The sequence below is a fragment of the Montipora capricornis genome, chromosome 1, assembly GCF_036669925.1.
Source record: "Montipora capricornis isolate CH-2021 chromosome 1, ASM3666992v2, whole genome shotgun sequence".
Lineage (NCBI taxonomy): Eukaryota > Metazoa > Cnidaria > Anthozoa > Scleractinia > Acroporidae > Montipora > Montipora capricornis.
Window position 1 is genome coordinate 1,046,891 of NC_090883.1, and position 25,000 is coordinate 1,071,890.

Here is a 25,000-nt window from a genome sequence, read left to right on the forward strand (position 1 = left end):
ATTTCTTATTAATGAGGTGCAAACATGTGTCAGGTACGCTGTGTATACTAGTCCTTACAATGACTGCCAACGTGAGTATAGTATCGAACAAACCAAACGTCAGTTTGGCGTGCGTTTAAAGGAGCATGAAAGAGCAATATTCCTTTGCATAAAAATAGTGAAGCTTTGTCGTAACATGCCTGTCAGACCAACCATAAAATTGGGTGAGATATATCATTCAAACGTTATCACCGCCATCTGGCGGTACTATCAACGCCTTTCATTGGAATTTTGGCACATTAATTCCGCCCACGCTCCTTCAAAACGTGATCATGGCGGTTTTTTCAAGTTTTACCCTACACCTATTTACACCTTATTGATAAGAGGTGACGCTCATTAGTGATCGTATGAAAGGAGTAGTATAAAATCTTTAGATCACCCCTAGAGAAGACACTAGGCAGAAGTATCGAAACGTGGTCTTCAATCGTAATTTTTAAAAGTGCATTCATTTTAAGCTGAGTGGAGCAGCATGAAACTATGTTACATTTACTTTCCCACTGATTTCATTTTATTTGAGCAATGGACTGGATTTTGTGAGGATTTTTATCTCACCGAATTGCGCCATTATAATCTCAGAACTTCCCACTGCTGAGATATCTCCAAAACCATATCCCACAATACTGGAAGGGGATAAACTGACATTGACTTGCAAAACCAATGAAGTTACATCGCAAATCAAGTGGAAAAAGAATAACATTTTGAAATTCCAAGGGTCAACATCACTGAAAACGGTGACAGCAGCATACTCGTTATTGAAAAAGTTGAAGTTTCTGACAGTGGTGAATATTCATGTCAAGCACTGAACAAAGCAGGCTCTGCGTCCTCTCCTGTTGATATCGAAATAAGAGGTAAAATTGTCACCGATGCAGAATTGTGTAGTTGTCTAATAGTGGTTGGGGAATATAACAATTTGCTTTAATTAATTAATTAATTAAATTATTAATTAATTAATTAAGGTGACTAAACACATGTTTGATCACTTATACTTACATTTCTGCCAAATTTATTCAGTTGGAAGCTCAAACTTGATCACTGATAAGTGCTACCACGAAAGTTTATATTTTTGACAGTCAATGTTCTCTGCAAGCTCTTACCGTGGTATCGCATCTACAGCCGTTTTTAAGCGTAAAAGAACGGGGCTGTTTGTACCACGCTTTAAATTTTCCAAAAGACCCCTTCCCCCATTCAATATTGTCTGTTTGTAGTCAAAGATCACACGAATAGACCAATTTCGATATATTAAAATTCAGTCCTAAACAAAAGACATCATCTCGAGGCTCTGGGGATTAAACTCATACAAATCCTTACATTTATTCCCCAGAGCCTCGAGCTGATGCCTTTTGTTTAGGACTGAACTTTAATATATCGAAATTGGTCTATTACGAAACAACATTGTTTGGGGGAGGGGAGAATTGGGTAGCCTAGCAAGGACAAAGAGTTAAGAATGATAGCTAATGACGGAATAGGGGGTTGAAAGGGCCAATGTGTAAACAATTTTGTCCCCGACTGTAGAATAAAACAAGGCCTAACTGATGGTTTTTCCTCAATGAATGAGTTGCCAGTGATCGGATCCCTGCTTTATACGCAAAGGGTACTGCGATCGCCAGGGGGCCAACATTGCAAGTCGCTGTAAGAAAATGTATAGCGGAAAATTCTTTCCACGTCCAAAAAACGAATTTGGAGAGAGATCAACGCTTTTGTTTCTACATTTTATTCAGAAATCGATCTGGGCAATGTTGATACGTGTCAAGTGCAAGTTTTTGTTTGAATTACCTTGAAATATGAGATATAATTTGCTAGCGTAATGTTATATGTTTTATTGTGAAATGGTCTTGAAATATTTAAAAATAGGGTATAAATCTGGAGGAAATAACTCAAAAAAGACTTTTAAGTGGCATTTACGTATGTATATAGGGATGGCTTTTCTAAACTCAGCAATTCAAATAATATTGCAAATATGCCTAGTGGCAATCATTGTGCTGTGTTGGGTTGTGACAAAGATCAAAGGTACCCAGAAAAGCAGAAGATACTTCCTCGCGTTGAAATATTAAGATTTTACTCGCCCACGAATAACAAAGATCATTTGTCGTGGGCTGCTGGCTAGAGCTATTAATCCTGACCAAGTCAAGGTGTCAATGCGTACAAAGGTATGTTCAAATCATTTTGTACGTGGTTACAGAACCTCTGAATGTTCTACCGACGAACTTCGTACATAAAAGAGTCCGATTGTGAGAGTAAATCTCAAAGACCTGCTCCAAAGATCAGATCTACAGAGAACTAGTATATGGAGATGACGCTTTTCACGAATTGTTTGAAGTTGAAGCTTGACAAAATTGCTTGGATGCAGTCACTGTGACTTTACTACTTGTAGATGGTAGTTTGACAGAAGCAAATATTTTTTTTAACAGTTGAGGCATATCGAAATCAATTGAAACATAGAACCTACCTCGAGGCAGATCAGGAGATTGAAATATGGTTTGCTGGAGTGTAAGCATCGTAATACATTGAAGTGATTCAGGGATTCATGTACCCACAGAGTTTGAAGAAAATAAAAGGGGGGCTCAAAAACCGTTGGATTTTTCTCAATCAAACTATAACTTAACCTATGGATTTCCTCATGTTTCTCATCAGTCCTTTCATCCCTCCAGAGAGCAATAGCTTTGTAAAGACAATTTCCATCTGCAGTCTGCAGTCTCTGACAACGACTTCCCTGTTTTAAGGTCGTAAATTTTCTAGAAGCCATAATTCGTTTACGCAAGACGTAACTAATCAGAAAACACCCTATACACACGAAAATACAATTTAATGGCTTTATTGAGTTACTTACTTCAGATTTATATCAAATTTTGTTATATTTCGAGACCATAACGTGATGTCAACATTTCAAAATAAACCTTATGCAAGCAAGGACGTTAATCAGTAAATGTTATTTCATATTTCACGGTTATTCAAACATAAACTTACATTTTCCACGCGTCAACATTGCCCCAATCGATTTCTGATAAAACAGGGTCGAAAGAACCGTTGATCTCTGCCGATAATCATTTTTTTGGACGTCGAAATAATTTTCGCTATACATTTTCTTACAGCCTCTTGCAATTTTTGCCCCCTGGCGATCCCAGAACCCTTTGCGTATAAAGCAGAGATCTCATTCATTATGCAAAATTCGCTCATTAATTTTCTTTGCAGCTTAAAATAATAGAAATAAAGTATCTTTAACAGCTGTTTTTCATAATTCGCTGATAGACGTTGTTCAATTCATCACAATCCCAGCAACTAGATTTATAGATAACTTTGGACATAAAAGATCCATCTAATCTTGCCAATGGCCAACCAATTTTTACAGTTTTTAGATAATTGCCATAATAACATCAAATTCACAATTGAATTTGAGGAAAGAACTTGAGGAAAGTAGTCAAATCCATTTCCTGGATATTCTTCTAAAACGTAATCAACACAATTTATCAGCATCTGTTTATCGTAAGAAAACTTTTACGGGGCTTTATACCAAATGGTATTCACACCTAGGAAATACAAAATCAACCTTATCCGCACAGTTGTTTTCGTTGTTATGGTATTTTTTCGCCTCTTTTTTTATTGCAATCAAACTGTGCCTTCCACTCTTGAATGACGTCATAAGAACACGTTATGTTTTTTTTCTTTTCCTTTTTGGAGCGAGTTGAGTTTCGAGAGTCGAGTCACAACCATCTAACGTTGAGTTTATAATACAGTCCTGTGGTGTGATATAACGAGCCAGTGCAATAAGAATGCCATTTGAGCACACATGGTTATCCAGTAGGTATCGCAAGCTATAATATTAATGATGTTTCAGGAAGACAACAGCAAAATGCTGAACGCCCAACAACGGTACCTAAAAAGATAATTTACATAGTCCAACCCTACTTGGGTTTACAAAGTTATGTCATCGCTAGGGTGCTTAAATTTTGTATTAGTAAATTTTACCGTTGCATCGATCTTACAGTGCTTTTTAATAGTACGCTCAACATCACGTCCTTTTTCCCGTATAAGGACAGATCAGCTCGATCTTGTATGTACAAAAGTATCTACAAAGCTAGTTGCTGGGATTGTAATTAATATTACATTGGTAAGACCTTGTTCAGTTTTTCCAAAACTCAGATTTTTTTTAAATTTTCAATATTATTATTATTATTATTATTATTATTATTATTATTATTATTATTACTTTATTAATTTTGTTTTTAACTATTTTTTTTTCTTTTTATAGACGACGCATAAATAGTCGGAACTATTTTAATTCCAAATTTCTTTGAAATCTTATGACGTGTACGGGGTTTGCGAAAAATTTAGCAAAATAGCCAGGAGTTCTCGGTCCCTTGAAAATTTTTGTATCTTCCAGCGCTTTCCTATATGATACTTCTGGATGCATAATCCTTAAAACTCGCTTCTGAACCCTCTGGATTTGACCAGACAAATAGACTGGTAAAATAAAATGGAAAGCTTGAGAGGCATATTTCCAGACAGAACGAATAGATGCGCAGTAAAATTGAATCAGAGAAATACCAGCGCTCTTAAGTTGCCTAAGCAAACAAATTCTCTGTGAGGCTTCCGCAGAAATTTTTTCAACATGCTCATCCCACTTTAGGTCATCCCCTTTTGAAACAACTAATATTTTAGCCGATTTAACGATTTCACTAAATAACTGGGAGTTTTGACAATTTGTTCTCCTCATTTGCGATCGTCCAGATGTTTAAGTTCAAGCATTGCCATGAGTTCACCTTATACTGACAGAATTTTTGCTCGGGTTGGAAACAGTTATAAATATGTAAAAAAAAAAAAGAGTTGGGATTAGAGTTTACCAATTATGGTTGTAGAGTACATTAATGCAATAGCTGTTTCGTTGGAGAACTCACCCAAAACAATACACTGAAAAGAAAAGTTGAGTTTTCTGAATTCTTTTTTTGATAGGGCTCCAAGAACAAAGACCAGGTAGGTTTTTTTAAAGTGTTGTGAGCTTCTTTGTTCCTTTGAAAGATCTTTGTTCCACCGTGTAGTCTGTTAATAATCAATATGTGAGCAAAAACTTGATGGGACTTCACGGGTGTCTACTCACGCAGTTCTTAGCAGGTTTTTTATGTGTTCACGAATCCAGGAAGTGAGTAGGTATGGCTGGATGACCTAAGTGTTTTTAGGCGAATCATCTGGCGTATTAGACTAACTTATGATTTGTGAGCTGGCTGTTTTGCCACAAACTAGTGCAGCAAGATCTAGTCCTGTCCTTTCCTGGTTGGACTGGGTTCCTTTAAGCTCCAATAAATGAAGAAGAGTACCAATTCTCTCACTCCATATTCAGCCTCGAATGACATATATCAAGTAAAAAAAATTTCATCCATTCATGATTCTGTTTTTTGCAGCTATAGAGTGGTATTACATCGTCGGCCCTTTGTCTGCTGTGGTGTTATCAGCATTAATCGTTTGGTACCTTTACAAACGACGGATGACAGGTACACATCTCTAATCTTAAGTTAAAGAGTCTTACATGTTTCTATGTAGGTATTTGTGATCTCGTGGAGCAGAGTAGTACATTTGAAGGGTTATTGTCTATCCTTTTAGTGGTGGTAGTAGTAGTTGTAGTGGTAGTGGTAGTGGTAGTGGTAGAGGTAGTGGTAGTGGTAGTGGTAGTGGTAGTGGTAGTGGTAGTGGTAGTGGTAGTGGTAGTGGTAGTGGTAGTGGTAGTGGTAGTAGGCTTAACTAAAGAATTCGCAATTTCTTTCGTTGTCATGAAAATTACCAGCCCTTCTCTTCAGCATAAAATCATGTTTACTACTAATAATGTCCGTCTTCAAAACGTGGTCTAATCATCCGCTCCAACTATATTTCCTTATTTTTTTTCTTCACATGATCTTTCCGCACTTGTACTGAGCAGCCACAGCGAGGTAAGTCAATTATTAGTTTTGGTCAATCCATTTGTAATACACAATAATGAAATTCTGAAAGAAATAGACACCTTTGCGCAGTCATTCTGATCTCATATACATCTCATTTGTCTAAAGTGAACGTAAACGGTAATACTAGAATCTCCAATGACTTCGAAATTTGGTCGTAAAAGGTTTTTCCAAAGAGATAAAAATGACTTAATCAATCTTAAAAACAAGAAAAAAAAAACTAGTCAATTACTGGTGCAGACGGGTTAACGACAAGCATTTTTCTCATTCCACAAAATTAGATAGATCCTCTACGAGTCCAACCAAGGTCATCTACCGCTCCTTCTATTGCTTGTGTTTTTGTATAGGGCCGATTTTATACTACATTCGATTTTCTTTTTCTGTTTTCTATCTTGTAAGCAATTTATCTGTGAGATAATATATTGATTTATTGTCTATCTTTTTTTTTTTGACAACTTATTTTTTAACTCCATATTCCACAATACAACCCTACTTGACAATATACTGCACTGCACTACAACGCACTACACTACACATTAGCTAATTTGAGAGCTTAAGCACGAGACGTTTTTTTCTCTACATGGACGTTGGCCGGAAGTAATTTTCCAAAAAAAAAAAAAAAAATGGTGTCACACTTCCCAAACATCAAGTCACAAACATCAAAGCTGGGTATTTGCTTTCCGTGGAAAGGTAAGTTAATTTGATGTGGAATAATTAATTTATTCATTCATTTATCTTGTATTCCTTTGTATATACTGGACAGTCAACTTTATATTTCCTGTCATTTACCAAAGAAATTTGCCTTAATCAGTTCTCCACATGATGAAAAGAGCGCTGCGAACGCCGTTACTCAAAGCCTTCAAAAGAAAAAGAAAAGAGTAAGTACTAGTCCTTTAAAAATATATATGCTTTCCTTGAGAAGTACCTCTTTGTATGTGCTTGTGGTTTTTCTCTGGGGTCTTAAATTTTAATGCACTGGCAACATGTGGTAATGGTAAGGCAACGATTTCAAAAAGACCGTGCTAGAATTTGTAAAATTAAATGACCGTGAAGTTTACTTTCTTTTTCTGTAACCCTTCTTTGTTCAATAAGTGTCATTTTCTTTTCTTTGCAGAAATGTGGCAATGGCTCGGGCTGATCAGCGAACACTGGAAGATCATGAATGAGAGAAGTGAACCTTGCACTTAGCAGGACAATTTCAGCAAATGCTGCTTTATAGACACCCTGAAAAATTCAGGTGGCTCCAACGGGATTCGAACCCATGACCTCTGCGATGCCGGTGCAATGCTCTACCAACTGAGCTATGAAGCCACACAGTTGGGAGCAGGTCAATTTGTTGGGCTCATTTGTTCTGGTGAAGGACTTTATGAATGAAATGAATTGAATGTATATTTGAACTGCTGGTAAAAGACGAATGAGAGAATTGAATTGTCCAGCGAAGTGCGAGGATCACTTCAAATATATATTCATTTTATTCCCTGATAAATCATGTTTTTCAATAAATGCGAAGCGTAATAGACAGAAGTACTTTTCTTTTTTTGCCGACAAGGACAGGAGGATTGGTGCCGTGCAAGAGGGATTATGGGTATGAGTGTCAGATATATGTAGTAGGCCGTTAAGATTTAAAAACCATTGTAGGACAGCAACAATTCAGCTCCCAAGTTGAAGTTTGATTTAAGTGTGTATTGTTAGTTTTCATGATTCGTTACCGTAACTCAGCCCACGTATTTAGTGACACCGCAGTTGGTGGGGCTATACGTTCCCTTTTTTCCATAAAGTGTTTTTGGGTTTTGGTATACAGCGGTGTCGCACAAGTTTACATAACTGCGAATTGGTTTTTCTCTGAAGACACATGTCTGAATTGTGAGGTATGGTGAGCAGTATTTAATTTGTCACTGTTCCTACAGTAAACAGGCGTATGAGGTCTTTGCTGACCTATATGCCCCTGTATCTACTCTGTTGTATGCGTCTCATTCATTTGGTAGTGAAGGCAAAATTTTAGTTATATTCAGGATCTATTCCGGATACCGGGAAACATCTCACATCCAATTCATAATGCGTGTAGTTAAATTGAAGGTTTCAAGCTGTGTTCTCTTACAACAAGAGTTTATCCTTTCATATCAATCCTGGATTGTAACTTTTTAAAAGCATATGACATTTCTTTCTAAAGAAATCTTGATTCTGTCTTAAGAAAGAATCAAAACTGCTTCACAGCTAGCGAAATCACTAACGTGAAATGCTCAATGCAAGCAAGTCAAGTCACGGACGTCGGTCTCGGCCCAGTCTCTCTACGGCTACTTGGCAAACGTCTTGTGCATAAGCTCTCTACTGTATACTCTACGTATGACGCCCTCTTCTGTAAATAGCATTGCAATAACTAACCACAAGCAAGGGAGGATGACTATAGAGAACACATCTCCATGCCTCATCTATTTTTATCTTCGCGCCATGGTCGCACAGCCAATGACACCCAATCAGGTGTCTTCCTCCAAATAGCCGCGCATCTTGACCACGGGTTAAATTGAGATTGAAAAAAATTATCATTGGAAGAGGCCAATATATGGTGGAGATGCTCTGTCCCCTCATCCTCCCTTGCCACAAGACAAAATGAAGGAAAGAGAGGGTCTTGGGGCTTTGGCCGGGATACCTAAATTTCAAAAAAAAACTTATTTCAAGATCAAAAGAAGTGCACGATTATTAAGCATAAGAGCGTATCTGGCATTGTAAAATGGCAGCTGTTGGATATTAAGTATGGCTTTCTTAGTTGTTTGCCACTCCGGGTTTGGGGCATCATACACAAACATCATTGCTTCTGCAATTCAGAACGTCATTTTGAATTCTCTTGACTTCCTGCATCAAATAACCAAACCAGCTTTTGTTGCTGTGACAAAATGAAAAACAGTTTTGGCGAGCGGCAACCAACCCACCATTGGGAAATGAGAGAACTAACACTCAACATTTCTGGATTAAAGATCACAAGGTGCCGAGGAAGAACATGAAATGGAGGTCTTGAATGTTGAAGTGGACTCATGGGAAATAGCACGTCGCCAGATTACACTTGAGGAGGTCATTGGTTCAGGAGCATTTGGAACAGTTTGGCGAGCAACCTTGAGTCGTGAAAATGGAAAACCAGGCATACGTTTTGTTGCAGCAAAGTGCTTTTCTCGTAAGTACGATTCGGCTTTGTTAATTTATAGTTTCCATCGGATACCTTTCAGTTAAAGAGGTATCACAAGTGCTTTAATGAACTGCCTGTCACGTAGAATCTTACAAAGCCTCGTTCAACATGCACGATAAAAATGTGTCGTAACAGAAAGAAAAACAAATCTCCATTACTATGTTTTATGAAAGGGTACAGCAAAAATCTTCAATTCTTAAACAAGTCTTTCATAATCTACCCACCTTTATCTTAACCTCGAAACAAATGCGGAGATTACCAAAATAGATCACCTTCTCCTAACAGGTTCCTAATCCTTCATTGCAAGTGTAAAAAGATATTTTGTTCTTTTAACTTTTATTTCAAGCTTCCATGGCGACGTCTTGCCTCAAATACAGCAGATTTTTACCCTCGCTGCACATTAAGGGATAAAGTTCCTCATAAAATTCATAAATAAATAATACTTTTAACCATTTATAGAGCCTATTTTCCATTGCTAGATTGTAGTTTAAAATACCATATAAGATGGTTAAATACCCCCAACTGGTTGACAGAGTAGAGATTTGAACCGATCAAGCATATTCGATTCTCCCTAAGCGTTGGAGCCCCAAACAATTGATTGACTGATGCGCTTTTTTGACAGCCAAAGGTCACAACTTCGATTCTCAGCGACTTAAAAGTCTGCATGTTTTAACACCTTCCTTTAACTTGTGTAGCTGTAGCTCTAATTATCTGTAAAATGGAGTAAGAAGCGCACCATCGGCTTCCATTGATATCAGCCTCCTATGCGAATGAACTACCGGCATTAAAAAGATGGACTTACTTTTATCACAATGCTTCATGACGTAAAGAAAATGAGACAAAGACAAGTCTGGGAAATTAAAACAACCGTGTTATTAATAGTTCAGTTGAGGAGGTAGAAATACATGAAACACCTCAACAAGTCATGTGTCCAATCTTATTGTACCCTGGTGTCATTTATTGTAGCCACATCTGGAGATGAAGGAAAAGTCGCTCTGATGAGAGAAATCGGGTTGGGCAAACTTATTGGAGACAGCCCTCAGCCGAATATTGTTCAATTCATTGGCTGTGTCACCACCCAAAGTAAGGATCTTATTGCAACTGCTAAACTGTAGAAACAGCTGTGAGAAATTTGCAGCAATAATAAAAGACCGCTAGTGAAAACCTTATCAATCGATGATATTCAGGGCTAAATTTGTCTATTTAAGCAAATTGTTTGGGTAATTCTAGCCCATTTTTGCCGTGTTACACGAGTAACGAGATAATGGCCGTTTTCACCACATTTCCCAAGAACAAATTAAACCCTCTTAACGTCAAGTTCATTTTCAACAATTGCATTGCATAAGGTCAAGAAACAGAAAAACAGTACAATTTTCAAATAGGTGAATCATCAAAGCAATGCCATGGAATAATGACAAAAGATATGAACTTTGTCTTTTAATCTGAAATGCAAACCCTTGAAGCTGATAGTTTTAGTAAAAATGCGAATGGTGGGCTATATAAAACGGTCACGTGCCTGATTTCACACTTGTAAAGAGAACCCACGTGGAGCTTCTTCATACAAAAAAGTTTTTGAGGCTTTGGTTTATTTATTTATTTTTATTTGCAATTATTATTATTAATTTATTCTTTTGTGCAAGAAACTGGCTCAGGCTGCAAAGACCACCAGGGAGAGATAAACAATTTAAAGGAATTGTACATTTTGCATGACAATTGTATATTTTATCTTTAAAATATGTTACAAATTTTTGATCATCTCTTACTCACTATACTTTCGTCATATTAAAAATCCAGCCCTTAGTATTTTTTTTTCATCATAGAAAGTTCTTCACAAATATGTGGAAATTATGAGTAACGTTGATGAATGTTTTTTTTAGTTATTATTTAATTCATGTCTTTTTTTGGGTAACATGACCTTTAACTTGGGGAATGTGTAGATAGTCGCCCTTTTCTTCCTTCTCATCCCCTCTGCTCATCGAATGTGAGCCGCTAATATGCGATGCTGACAAAGGTGGTTGGCTAAACTGTGATCTTCCAACACAGAGCCACGCAAATACTGCTTTATTTGTTTACTTCTTAAAAGCGTCTAAACGTAATAATGATAGAGCCCATATCCACCTTTCCGAGAAGCTAATAGTTTGAATGCAGCATTATTGAAGTTGTCCAAACTCTGTGTAACCTTTACAGTACAGCCAATTTTGATCATGGAGTACTTACCCTGTGGGGATCTTCTGGGGTACCTGAGAAAAAGCCGTGGAATTTTCGACAAACATTATTGCGGAAAACTAGCAGTAGCGCCACTGAAGACCTATGACCTAATGTCATTTTCAAACCAGATTGCTACTGGAATGGTGTTCCTGGCATCCAGAGGGGTATGTGACACGAAACAAGCATGTCATACGATGTGATAATATTGTTGCTTATTGTAATCTTTCACAGATTAAGATTGTATCTACGAAATGCATCATGCGATACGCTTACTGCTTATAGTGTTTGACATTACGTAGACGAAAATGTGTGATCATTTTGTTATGATATTCTTATATCGAAAAGCAATGGATTGCTGTAGGTGACACGTACTAGCGCGCGCTTTAAACACTGGGTTTTCTACATTGGGATAACGCTGGAGAACCATGCACCGACCTATGCCTTGATATTACATAGTGTGATCTGCCCCCGCCGTGGTCGTCATGATAATTCAACAGTCATCTTTTTAAGTCAGTAATCGGGGAACATTGGCTACGTTATTTTCTAATCATATTAGTTAATTAACAATTATTGGATTCGGTTTTCCCATGATAGCGATAATTATCAAGGCCAAAGTTTGTGTTATCTGCCGAAGCCGAAGGCTGAGGCGGATAACACAAACTGATGCCTTGATAATTATCGCTATCATGCAAAAACCGAATCCAATAATTGTTTTATTATGCATATTCCTGAGTTGCATTTGTAAAGACAAGAGGACTGACTCATCCATTTCTTTGGATGAGCGATAAATCAAAGAAAGCTTCTGCGGTTGGCAAAGTTTCTTTCCTCTTCTCTGCTGGTTACTGCTGTGTCAGGTGACGTCACTTCTGCATGCATAAAACTATTGTCTCTGTGTATGACGTCAATTCTACGTATATAAAATCTATTGTCGATAGGTATGACGTAGGAGAAACAGAGCAAGCAAGAGTTAGCTGCGTGCTTATAGCCAATCAAAATGGAGCTTGTGACACCAATGTATAATAATACTTACTAACTAACTTCCTCTGAGTCATTTAGAGTAAGCTTTAACTTTGGACCCGCTTGCAGCCCTCTTATTGATAGGGAAATGCAAATCGCACCTCTTCACTACAGGTGAGATTACAGAACATATTATCCTATACACGAGCATGACTAACGTTGATTATTTGCTTTTTGTAGATTATTCACCGTGATCTTGCAGCACGAAATGTACTCCTTGATCAAAACCGTGTGTGCAAGGTCACTGATTTTGGGTTATCTTACCAGAACTTTAAATATGGACATGGCAATGCCAAAAAGGTGGGTTACATTATTGATGGATTCCCTTTCACTTTGTTCGCTGTGTACCTCTTTGACGTTCTGTTTTAACACAAAATTACAATGCTGTTTTCTCCCTAGGGCTGTATGCCAATAAAGTGGACGGCACCTGAGATACTCTTTGGAGATCCTGCAAATCTGTCAAGCAAAAGTGATGTGTATGTGCTTTTGACGATTACATTTCCAGACTTTTGAAGTATTTAGTGCCTAAGACACAATTGTATCAGGTCAGGGAATGCAATAATGTTAGCGCCTAAGAGAAAAGCTATTCTTGTCAACCCCGTTTGGTTGGTTTAAGGTATATAAACATGAATAGTTAGTCGCATTGGTTTCTGCGTGCAAACTCGATTCGATTGATACTATATTTGAGTAAAGGAAAGAAAAGGAATGAACTTTATTTACATGTCTAGTCCTTCTAAGGCTGGAGCACAGATTGGGGATGCTGTAGACTGAAATCAACAATCAAGGCATATCAAGTCAAATGTTGGTTTTTGAGGAGAGCCAGAGAAAACCGGAATGTCTGGAGAAAAACCTCTCTGTGAATAGTAGAGAATCAACAAACTCAACCTACACATGATGCCTGGATTATTAGTTTTTTGACAAGGAGATAACAAAGAGTTGTTGTTGATGGCGTTATTACGAATTATTTAAACATTAATAGAGGTGTCCTCCAGGGCACTGTATTAGGCCATATATTGCTTTCTATCATAGTCAGTGATATCAAGGTCATCGCACCGAATCAAAACTCGCTTGTAAAATTTGCTGATGATTTAATTATTTATCTATTGCTGAATGGACAACTGTCGCATCGCATCCAACTAAACTTCAAGAAAACGTGGAAGATACTTCTTATAAGCAAACCCACTAAGGCTTTACCAGTTCCTCTGACTTTTATAGATAGAAAACCCAGTCTGAATTTGCTTGTGTAACATTTTAGTCCGATCCGTGTTTACAGTAACTGGGATTTACATCTAGATAATATCCTATCGAAAGCTAGCAGTCGTCTGTATATCTTAAGTGTTTGTAATTTTTATGGAGTACCGTTGGATCATCTTCATCTTCATTAGTCTTATTTCACCTATATTATTATTATTATTATTATTATTATTATTATTATTATTATTATTATTATTATTATTATTATTATTATTATTATTATGTAGAATTGAGCACAGGGTTTTTCCCTGGGGAGAAATATCCAGTCAAGTCTCATCCCGAGACCTCAGACTTCCAGCACTTTTCTGAGGATATGTGCCGATCCGAGGAGTGCCGACTTTTGCATCTTTCTTGTTCGGTCCTTAATTCCTAGTTGCTCCAAGTGGATAGCCAGCTTCTTTTACACTGAACCCAATGCACCTACTACCACTGGCACCACTTTTGTCTTTGATTTCCAGATCCTTTTAATCTCTCTTGCCAGGTCTTGGTACTTTTCATACTTTTCAGTTTCTTTTGCCGTACGTTGCTATCTCCGGAAACAGCTATGTCCACAATGATTGTTTCCTTTGCCTTCTTTTTCTGAATTACAATGTCTGGCCTCCTGTGATGGATTTCACGGTCTGTTTGGATGGTAAAGTCCCACAACAGTTTTACTTCCTCATTCTCTTCTACGCTTTTGGGGGAATGCTCATACCATTTGTCACTGCACTCAACTCCATATTCCTTGCACAAACTCCCAATGTATGACCCGCCCAACAGCATCATGTCTCTTTTTATATTCTGTCTGCGCAAGCTTGGGGCATCTACACAAAATATGTTGCACAGTTTCATCGTGACTACCACACATTCTGCGATTGGATGATACATTTTGGTTTTCGATTTTGGCTTTTATGGCGTTTGTTCTTAGTGCCTGGTCTTGCGCGGCAAAAAAGAAGCCCTTCTGTCTCCTTCTTCAGTTCACCAGTTCTTATCCAATTCCAGGAAACACCAGATAGGTCCTCTTTCTCTCTCTTTGCCCATTCAGCTGCTTTCCAGACCAGTCCTCGATTCTTTTCCTCTTTATCCATTCCTTATACTCCTTTGGTGTTTCAATTTCATTGACATTCTTCCTCTCCCGTGCAGCTTTCAACAAACGTTCCTGGCTCTGGCTGATGTAGACATTGATATTTCTTTCTTCAATATTTATGGCGTCTTCAACACTAATTAGTCCACGCCCTCCTTCTCTTCTTGGTAAGTACAGACGGCTTACGTTGGACCTGGGATGAAGAGCGCTAAAGGAGTCCTCTCCTGATTCCCTAAAGGGACAAAACGTTTCTTAAGAGTCTAGCCTTATTATTATTATTATTATTATTATTATTATTATTATTATTATTATTATTATTATTATTATGCCGAGTCTGGGAATCAAATCCGGGCCACATTGGTGGGAGGCGAGTACTCTCACCATTGCGCCATCCCTGCACCATGCATCCCTGCAACCCAGTCCTAAATAAAACGTGTGTGTGCGTATGTTTGTGTTTCTGTCTTACAGGTGGTCCTATGGAGTCGTTCTCTATGAGATATTCACAATTGGTGGGTACCCATGAAGTTATTTTAAGGTAAAAGGTTTTAATTAAGAGGGATATCGCAGGGATGTATCAGTTCGATTGTTATATCCCGTGGCTAACCACAGTATTTTTGGTTGTGTGTTTGGGTTTGTTGGCCGGTTTTGGTTTGTTCTAAACCCTCCATACCTAAAATTGTTATTTCAGGTGAATTTATATGGAAATTCTCCCATCTACTGGATTTTCTTGTTTTTTTGTCTTTGTGTGTGTGTGTTTGTTTTTTTCTTATAATCACTTTGCTGTTTATCGAGTTTCTGCTTGATTCTCACGTTTATACTTGTTTACGTGATTAGTACTACGAATCCTCTGTAAACGCCTTCAGGCGCCATCTTCCATTAATTAAAGCCTAAATTTGTATCTCATTTCAACAAAAACCGTAAAAAAACACTTGACAATCAATAGGAGGCATACCATACCCTGGTTGGTCTGAGGGCAAGACAATGGAGGAGTTGAAAAGAGGATATCGCTTGCCGAAGCCTGCACACATCGCCAACAACCTGTGAGTTACCGTCCACATTTTAAAAATAAGCAATTCGTCTTTGTAAACACAAGATTATTTATTTATTTATTTATTATTATTATTATTATTATTATTATTATTATTATTTTAATCATAGTGCACTCCTAGCCTGCGAACGCAGACGAATTTCCGGCGGACGTTTCACTCACCCGAAAAGAAACGTCTGCGAGTTCGAGCTGCAAAACGATTTCCGTGACGTAAGAATTATTCACCAATCACCGTTTAGCTCTAAAAAATCCAGAACTAACTCGCAGGATTCGTGCGCGGTATAACCACGTATTCTCGTGGAGAAAAAATGGCGGACACACAGGAAGAAGCGTTCAACGACGCGTTCAACCAGGTTTGCAATGCTTTTGGATTGGGTGAAATGGTTGTGCGCATGCGTTATGTGTTAACCACACCGGACTGGTTTCACCTTGCTTTTTTTTGGTTATTTATTTCAAATTTCTGGAGAATTTATATCTTGTTTCAAAGTATTTTCGGCCTCGTATAACAGAAAGCAGAGCAAAAGCAGTGCTTTCTTTTCTTCAGGTCCTCCAATGTCTCCGCACCAAAATGCAAATTTAGTTACGTTTTTCTTTTTTTTTTTCAAAAATTATTTTCTTCCTTTCTATTTACAATTTTATTTGCATTTTTTGTAAATAAATAAATAAATAATAACTCATTTGTTACAAGTTGGAAGATGCTTGCTATAGCAGTACGTGGGCATCTTTTAATTTCCACTTTTTTACTTTAAGGTTTAGTTATTATTCACAACGAATACAGTCGAATCTCGATTATCCGGACCCTTAGGTACTGACCCGAATAGTCCGGATAATCGAAAACATGAATATTAATGAGGCAGCACTGAATACGTTTGTAAACCGTAACATTAATTCGAGAATCATGCAAGAATGAACCAAACAAGTCATTTCTGCCTAAAATGTTCAAGTAAATCAGTTTGCTTCAAGTTTCTACAGCGTGTAGTTGTCGCTAATTCCATCATTCTTCGAAGCTGCGTAAGTTGAATAGCTTCCACATTGTTTTGTCTCTCCATGTCAAACACTTTTTAAAGTATTCAACAGCTTCAGTGTTTGTAACAGTTTGCTCATCTCGACTCTCATCCTCCTCGTCGTTCCTTTCATCTTCAACTGAAGACTCAAGCCATCCTGTCGAAGCTTTGAAGGTTTCGCCGTTCGCGTTCTCCTCATGTAATTGACTGTGAAAGTGCTTTGCTTTTTCTTGCAGAAGGGGACCAAAAATTGGTGTGCCAGCTGTTTTTTGCCGTATGAACCATGCGTATAGGGCTTCATCCAGCTGTTCATCATGTGCAACTTTCAATGATTTTCGTTTTAGTTCATGATCGATCTCCAAGTTGTCGGCAAACTTCATAATGTTCATAATAATTGCGGATGTCCGAAATCTGCTGTTTACTGACGCCATTCAGTGGATAAGCTCGTTCCTTTTTCGCCTTTTTCCAATCGTAGAATTATTGACTGCTTATCTTGTATAGAAAGAATTGAACACTTACGCTTTGTCGACATGATGGAAACACTTTTCATGGCACAAGCTTGTGTTTATCATACTAACGCTGATCGGGGAAGCGGAGCGTGAAATTTCACTTAGCTACAAAACAACTTTGAGCCTATGAACGCTCAATGAAATGCACTGCATTAGTTACGGTGCGTGTTCGGCGCGTTTAAGATCACTCGAGCAGTAAACTTGCCCTAAATTGTCTTTTGATGCGAAACAAATTCAGTTCTGACTGGAAATTTATATCACAGTTCGGCGTAGGATAGCTTTTCTACGGATAATGAATGTGACTAATTAATAGTCCGGATAATCGCGAAATCCCGGATAATCCATGTCCGGATAGTCGAGGTTCGACTGTACCATTTATATTTTCTCAAAGAAACAAGTCACAGATAAATTCTATGTCAAGAACCTCTTTTATCTGTATAAGCACTAACCGTCCCTTACGTCAAGTCTGGGATAACAAGATACTTTCTCTCTGTCATGTTTAGTGTTTAAAGCTATACTTTACCGGAGAGCTTTATATATCTTTCAATACATTTTCAAATCAACATCAGAATGTCCGATCAAAAGCAATGGCATTATATCCATCAAAAAATGTCGCAAGACCTTAAACGTAGAATCAATGCATTTTGCAGCGAAAAAATATCCAAACATAAACCTTCTTGCGAAAGGATTGAAGGAAGAATTGCTGGAGAGATAGGCTTCTCACCTCCTCCTTTTTTTATCATCAGGTATAACTTGATGGAGATGTGCTGGCAAGAGATCCCAGTACTCCGCCCTGATTTCGTAAATATTTCCAAGAGGTTGCGCTCGTTCATCGAAGGAGAGGTCAGTAACAAGACGTTTTCAAGGTGCTATTTTTCTCTTTTTTTTTTTCTTTTTTCATGCGCCATGCATAAAGACTGATATTTTTGGCAAGGCGTTGCTTTGAGCGAGCTCTGTTTTCTTGGAAACAGATACTAATACCACATATGTTTGGGATATTTTAGTCCAGCCTTGTTGGGCTTGGCCGTTTATTTAAAACAAGCATGGTACCTTGTAAGAAATAACCAAATGTAGAAGTCATGATTCCAGCAAAAGGCACAGTCGCCATCCACAAGAAACTAAGAAAAGAGGAGGGGAAAATGATCTTGACTCTCTTGAATTATTTACTGAAAGAGGCCCTACGCCTGTCTTCTGCACTGGATAAGAGCTAGAGAAAGTCCCGAATGACAGGAATGCCCCAACTGCATCGTGGGAAATACCTAATTAGGCATGTCAGACTCCACGTAAATCCAATTATTATTTTTTTTTCTGGGCAATAAATTCCTTTTATAAATGTCCAGTTTTAGCGATCATTATAATAAGGTTGCAACGGGTTCTAGGGAGACTTTTTCTGAATGACAAACCATGGTTTCCTTTTTACTTTTATGAACGGGAAGAAGGGAACTCGGCGATATCAGTACAATTGCTCAAGGTAGAACTGAGAGATGAAGTTGCCTTATTTGGAAGTTGTTGCTGTACATGTAAAATGGTGTAATAAATTGAGTTTAGTGCTACGTAAAGTAAAATTCAAATTAGAATGCTACTATTTCTTTAGGGCTACCCACTCTGACACGTTTTCAAAATTCTACAAAAAGTATTTATTCCCAGTGGCGTTATATATCGTTTTTTATCTATTCACACTGGATCGTTCGAAACCTATATAGGCAACTTGATTCGATATCCTATCCATGTCATCATTTTCCTCCTCAAATATCTGTGTTTAACTCTGTACGAGAAACGCGTGAAGTTTAAAGTGTTTTATCGTCGGAGTTTTTGCTCACTTTGTTGTGGGTGATGGGCACAATTACGTTTCTAGGATGAATTTCAGTTTTGTTGATTACAATTTATTTCAAGCCAAAAAAATAAAGAAAAGAAGTAAAAACTAATTGCATGATACTGAGGAAACCTTTATTATTTCTAAATGTTGCAGTACCTCCCGTTGGTGGACGAATCAAAGTACGATGGAGCAAAATACTCAGGAGTTGAGGACGTGGGTGCAGAAACTGAAGATGACGCAAGAGCAGTTCGTGGGGCCACAAATGCAAAGGCCTCAACAAGAAAGTGGTCAAGTCTGAAATTATAAAAGCTAGCTGAAGTAGTTGTCATTCAGTAACAGTACTAGTTTTTAGAGTCAGAGAAAATGTGAAATTCAAAAGCTAGTCCTAATTCACATTTAGGTCGATTAAAAAAAAGCGTAGACAATCAGACAGACAACCCTAACACACAGTTTTGTTCTCATGTTGTAAACTCCAGAAGACCACGGAATCGATCAGTCTCAGTTTTATTCCAGACTAACTAAATGAGAAATTATTGTGACATGTTTTGGCAATCACTATGGACATCTGTGCTAATGCAGAACAAAGCAATGTCTTTTTCTGTGTGACATAAGTCAATATTGGTTGGAATATTCATTAGTACAACAATTGCTACAATAAATAATTGACTTGCAAAGTAACATGTAAACAAACGCGACAAGGTTTGGCAATCGTTAGCTAGCGATCATAAGTATTACGTTTTGCAAGATTTTGTAGGCACTAGCAGTAGTTTATTTCGGAGACCTAAATCAAAACCAGTGTGATCATCACCGAGTATTCAGTATGATTGATGCTGGCTTTTTAATCCTACTACAGCAGTGGCATCGAAAAGTGGTAGAAAAACTCAGTTTAACTCAGTAAGTCCTTGCTTAATAGTGGCCTAGCTAAACATAATCGGTCATTTGGCTTCTCCTCTTAATTGAGGAGGTAACAAAATATATCCAGGAGAGGAATAATACAGCAAGGGGCTTAAATTCACGTGTGTGTGGCACGAAAGAGATGTAGGACTATTAGTACGCTATATCAGGGTGTATAAACACTCCTTAACTCAGTGACCCCTTGCTTTATAGTGGCCCAGCTAAACATAATCAGTCATTTGGCCTCTCCTCTTAATTGAGGGGGGGAAACAAAATACATGTAGGAGAGAAATCATCATTTTTTAGAAAGGAAGCTCGCGAACCCTTTTATGTTGCACTTTAAAGTGCTTTGCTAAAACCTTTAGAGTTTTGAGATGTTAATCTCCGCTTGCTTGCTTGGAACGGAACCGCCATTTCAACTTTGGCTTACTCACGGCTTTCAAAAGACCTTCAACGATGCGAGCAAAGTGATTTCGTTCTAAAGTTATCTACATATAATTTCAAGAAAAAAGTACAAAACTTGAGGAAATTCCCAAAAAAATGAAAAAAAAAAAAATAATTAATATAAATTGTGGGACCTGATAAGACAAACTGACGTAACATTGTAAACATTTCTTAGAGTCAATCAGTCGAATTAAAGTAATTTTGGTAAACTAAACGGTCTTATGCTGTCTTATCTGTAAATGAAACTGTCCTACGAAATGATTTTATACATTAAATGTGGGTTATAGACAAAAGAGGGAAGTGACCCTCGCTCTTACCTGGACAATTTAAACCAAAAGATCAGTTTACAGTTCTGTGCTAAGTTTCCAGGCCTTGGAAGGAAAGCGAGGCTGGAGTTGACCATCCTTTGATACAATCCCCATTGATTTCTTTATGTAAATCATGTTGTTGTAATGCTGACGAGTTTCTATTTACATAAGAAAAGCAGTTAGGTTTGTATCAAAGCAAGGTCAACTCCAGCCTTGCCTTTATTCCAAGGCCTGGTAACTGAGCACAGAGCTGCAATAGCCTTTTCACGGTTGGTTTTTCTCATTTGCATTACAATGTAATTTAATGCGGAGGCGAGGCAATCTCGGTCTATTTTGTAGTTTTAATCCGAAATTGCCTCGCATCCAGGTTAGATTGCATTGAAATGCAAATGAGAAAAACTAACGTGAAAAAGGCTATTAGACACCTCAGAAGGGATTCAAACCCAAGACCTCTGCGCTAACCAACAGAGTTATGAAGCTATTCAGTTGAGAGCAGGCCAATTTGTTTCGTTTAATAGTTCCCATAAAGGACTCGATGAATGAAGTGAATGTGTATTTGAAGTGCCACTTTGAATTGAAGGGTCTTGTCTAACTGGAAAGAAAGTACCGCAAGCACTCTAAGAATTTTCATGTCTCTAGCTTTTTTTTTTTCAGACTTTCTGGGGAAACTATTCTTATACCTTTTTTGGAGCGTTTAAATTAAGCGGAAAACCCAAGTAGCTTCAGTTGAATGAGCTGAAGAAAAATACAAGGGAATCCACATGAATTAATAACCGCAGTTTTTTTTCTCTATGGCAACAATTATTTGATTGCACCTGACGTCACCACGGCCATGTTGGTGGAAAGAATAATAGCGAAAAAGTCTTTTGGGAATTTGATTCTATTATTATGCAAATCTTGAGTAATAGTGGTGGTGGCAGCATGAGGTGAATATGAAAACGACCAAGGGCCAATATTGTCCACTGCGGTCCCGATGGAGTGATGTTATTCTTTGATTCCAGCTGACCTCACGGCGGCCATGTTGGTGGAAAGAATAATAGCGAAAAAGTCTTTTGGGAATTTGATTCTATTATTATGCAAATCTTGAGTAATAGTGGTGGTGGCAGCATGAGGTGAATATGAAAACGACCAAGGGCCAATATTGTCCACTACGGTCCCGATCGAGTGATGTTATTCTTTGATTGCATCTGACGTCACGGCGGCCATGTTGATGGAAAGAACAATAGCCAAAAAGTCTTTTGGGAATTTGACTCTATTATTATGCAAAACTTGACCTACATTTTTCTATTGTTTTGGCACCAATATGGCCGTCTTTTCACGTGACTGCAATCAAAGAATACGAAAAAAACAGGGTCATCACTTCTTTCCATCCCTCAAACTGACATTTCCCTTTTTATTGAATTTATACGACGTACAGTCTACTTTAGACTTCAAATCAACTTCAACGAATCAAAGATATTAAACAAGCTGAGAAGATTCACAATAGGGGAGGCAAAGCGTTGAACCTGGATCGATGGGTCCACCTTGCAGTTTCCGATATCCACTCATGAGGCTAACGAGACAACCTCCCGGAAAATCGAATTTTTTAGAGTATTGAAATTGTAGTACCCAGCAAAACAATTGAAAGTTAACCGTCTTCAACGGGATTTTTAGACCTAAATACAGTAGATCAGCGCGACATAGCTTAGAAACGCTATTTCTTATTGAACTAAAGCTGTAATTCTGCCTGTTTTCATTCTTTTTAGAGCGTAAGCTTGTCAATATTAACATGAGATATTGCGTCGTGTAATTGTTACGAAATGTCCAATGTCAGTTTGAGGGATGGAAATTAGTGTTGACCAAAAAACAGCACGCGTGTGCAGAATCTGGAAAGATTGTGTAGAAGCCCAAAGCAGAATCTATGCGCTCGAGAACATAGCCTCTCCTTCCCAAAGTCGGTTGGTCTTACATGTACCGGATCCGAAATAGTCTGTTCTATAAAACAAAACAAAAACAAAAAATACAAAGCGAACATAGCAATACGTAATTAGCAAGGCCCAATCGGAATAACAATGGTTCTTTTGTCCTCCGCCATTTTAGTCCTCTTGCGTCATAACATTGTCAAAGTAGCTGTGGAAATCAGGAGCTGCGGGATAAATCTCATGAATTCTATTCAAATTGACGTGAACATTGTCAGTAGCTTTTCTCGCTTTCTGATTGGTTACTTACAACAGCTAATAAAATTTTATTGGTTAAAAAGTTGACAGTTTCACTCACAGTTGCACGGATTTTCGCATAGATTAAAATTTTCACATTTCTCTATACTTATTGAAGGATAAAAATTAGCCAATGCTCGCGCGAGAATTAAGACAGTTATCGTAAAAAGAACTTTTGAGAATGACTGCGAAATTGTCGCGCGCTCATTGGCTAATTTTTATTGTCATTAAGCGGACAGACACAAAAATTTATAATTTATGCGTTTCAAAGAGTTTAATTTATGCAAATTTTGTGAAACGTCGATCTGTCACTTTTAACCAATAGAAAGTCTTCGTTTTTTTCCCATTAGCCCATAAGATAACCAGCAAGTTATGAATTTGGTCACGTCAGATTCAATAAAATTGAAGTGTCTTGCATTTTTGTTTCGCGTTCTTCTCGTGTTTTGACTTAAAGAGAGAGCCTAGGAAACACCCCAGCAAAACCCTTTCGAACGTAAATATGGCGACTAGCTAACCAGTAAAATGAACTACGTGCGCAAACGAAAAGATTAAGGTTGTTTATTTCTAATGCTTATGTTTAATAAGGACGAAGGGGATAATTATTTTTAAAAGCCTTTTGCGTTGGCGTTGTCCTTGGTTCCCCGAATCCGACACCATGCTTTTTTTCCGTTTTTTTATCTCAGCTTGCTGAAAAAAAAAAAAAGCTGCAACTACTGACCGCAAAGCTCTTGCTTAAACTCTTGTGCGCGGCCAAGCGAGGCAAAACTTTTACCAACTCTCATGAATAATTTGAGCAGGTTCAAATTCGATGAGAGCTCTCGAGAGTCAATAAGAGTAGCCGAGAGTGAATGACAGTTTCTGCGTGAACGCAGTGATTTTGAAATAATAATCATAATAATATAATAATGTAATATAATTTTAAAATTTATATCGCGCAAATATCTATATGAATATAGTCAAATACATAATAAAAATAATTCACTGGGTACAAATGAAATACAAAGGCAAGGAAGTAAGGTTGAAGTAGTATAGTATGTATGCATTAATAACGTTAACTCTTCTGCCAAATCCCTTCGCCCTACGAGAGAATCACGTAGTCCAGTTTCTAACACTTCGTAATTGGCTTTAACACCTTGATCCCGTTTCTATCTCAACAGCGACGGATAGCTTCTTCAACAACGTTTTGTAGTCGTGTTTTATAACTTCGATACTGTCTACATCAAAGCCTAAAGCTCTAGCAAGAACCTTCCATTTAGATGCAAGTTTTGCAGACAATCTAATTAATTCTGGTTGTGGTAGGCTTTCACTTTTCTTCTGCATAGCTGAAGCACTTACTTCATGTAACTTATCAGTGAGAAGACTTGCATTATGCTGGGACTGACTCATGTGAGCTGAAGCACCTACGTCACGTAACTCATCAGTGGGATGCCCAGCATTATGCTGGGATTGGCTCATGTGAGCTAAAGCACCTACGTCTTCTAACTCATTAGTGGGATGACTTGCATTATGTTGGGATTGGCTCATGTGAGCTAAAGCACCTACTTCATGTAACTCATCAGTGAGACGACTTACATTATATTGGGACTGGCTCATGTGAGCTGAAGCACCTACCTCGATAAGACTCATCAGTGGGATGACTTGCATTATGCTGAGATTGGCTTATGTGAGCTGAAGCATCTACTTCATTTAACTCATCAATGGGATGACTTGCATTATGCAGGGATTGGCTCATGTGAGCTGAAGCATCTACGTCATGTAACTCATCAGTGGAATGACTTACATTATGCTGGGATTGGCTCGTGTGAGCTGAAGCACCTACTTCATGTAACTCGTCATTAAAGGGAGGACCACTTGCATCTTGTTCAAATATTTTATTCTCAACAAAACGTGGACAAAGTTCTCGTTTCCTACTGAGTCCTACTACTCCCATCACAGACCATCGACCACTGTTGCGGGGTGAGATCTTTTTTTGGTTTTGACAATGATTGGAGCTCCAAGCACAGAAGACCACTCCAGCTTCCTGTTCTTTCCACTAGTGTCACTTGTCAGCAGCTTATGCGTTTGAGTGTCTCTTTGAAACTCTAATTTTAGTTTAAGTT

The 25,000-nt window shown here is 37.9% G+C and overlaps 1 protein-coding gene, 1 non-coding gene and 1 pseudogene across 2 annotated transcripts; 1 reads left to right on the forward strand and 2 right to left on the reverse strand.

Moving 5' to 3' along the window:
• Positions 1-7,201: 7,201 nt before the first annotated feature.
• Positions 7,202-7,274, reverse strand: Trnaa-ggc (transfer RNA alanine (anticodon GGC)). The gene has a single exon. It is a non-coding gene; the product is annotated as a tRNA-Ala (tRNA).
• A 1,680-nt stretch (positions 7,275-8,954) lies between these two features.
• LOC138038431 (tyrosine kinase receptor Cad96Ca-like) lies at positions 8,955-19,452 on the forward strand. Its single transcript, XM_068884679.1, has 9 exons — positions 8,955-9,129; positions 10,108-10,224; positions 11,329-11,513; positions 12,547-12,666; positions 12,766-12,842; positions 15,152-15,192; positions 15,627-15,723; positions 17,991-18,087; positions 19,214-19,452. The coding sequence occupies exons 1-9, from the start codon at positions 8,964-8,966 to the stop codon at positions 19,364-19,366; spliced, it is 1,053 nt and encodes a 350-aa protein (XP_068740780.1). The 5' UTR covers positions 8,955-8,963; the 3' UTR covers positions 19,367-19,452.
• LOC138054321 (uncharacterized) lies at positions 13,907-14,467 on the reverse strand (annotated as a pseudogene).
• Positions 19,453-25,000: the final 5,548 nt, after the last annotated feature.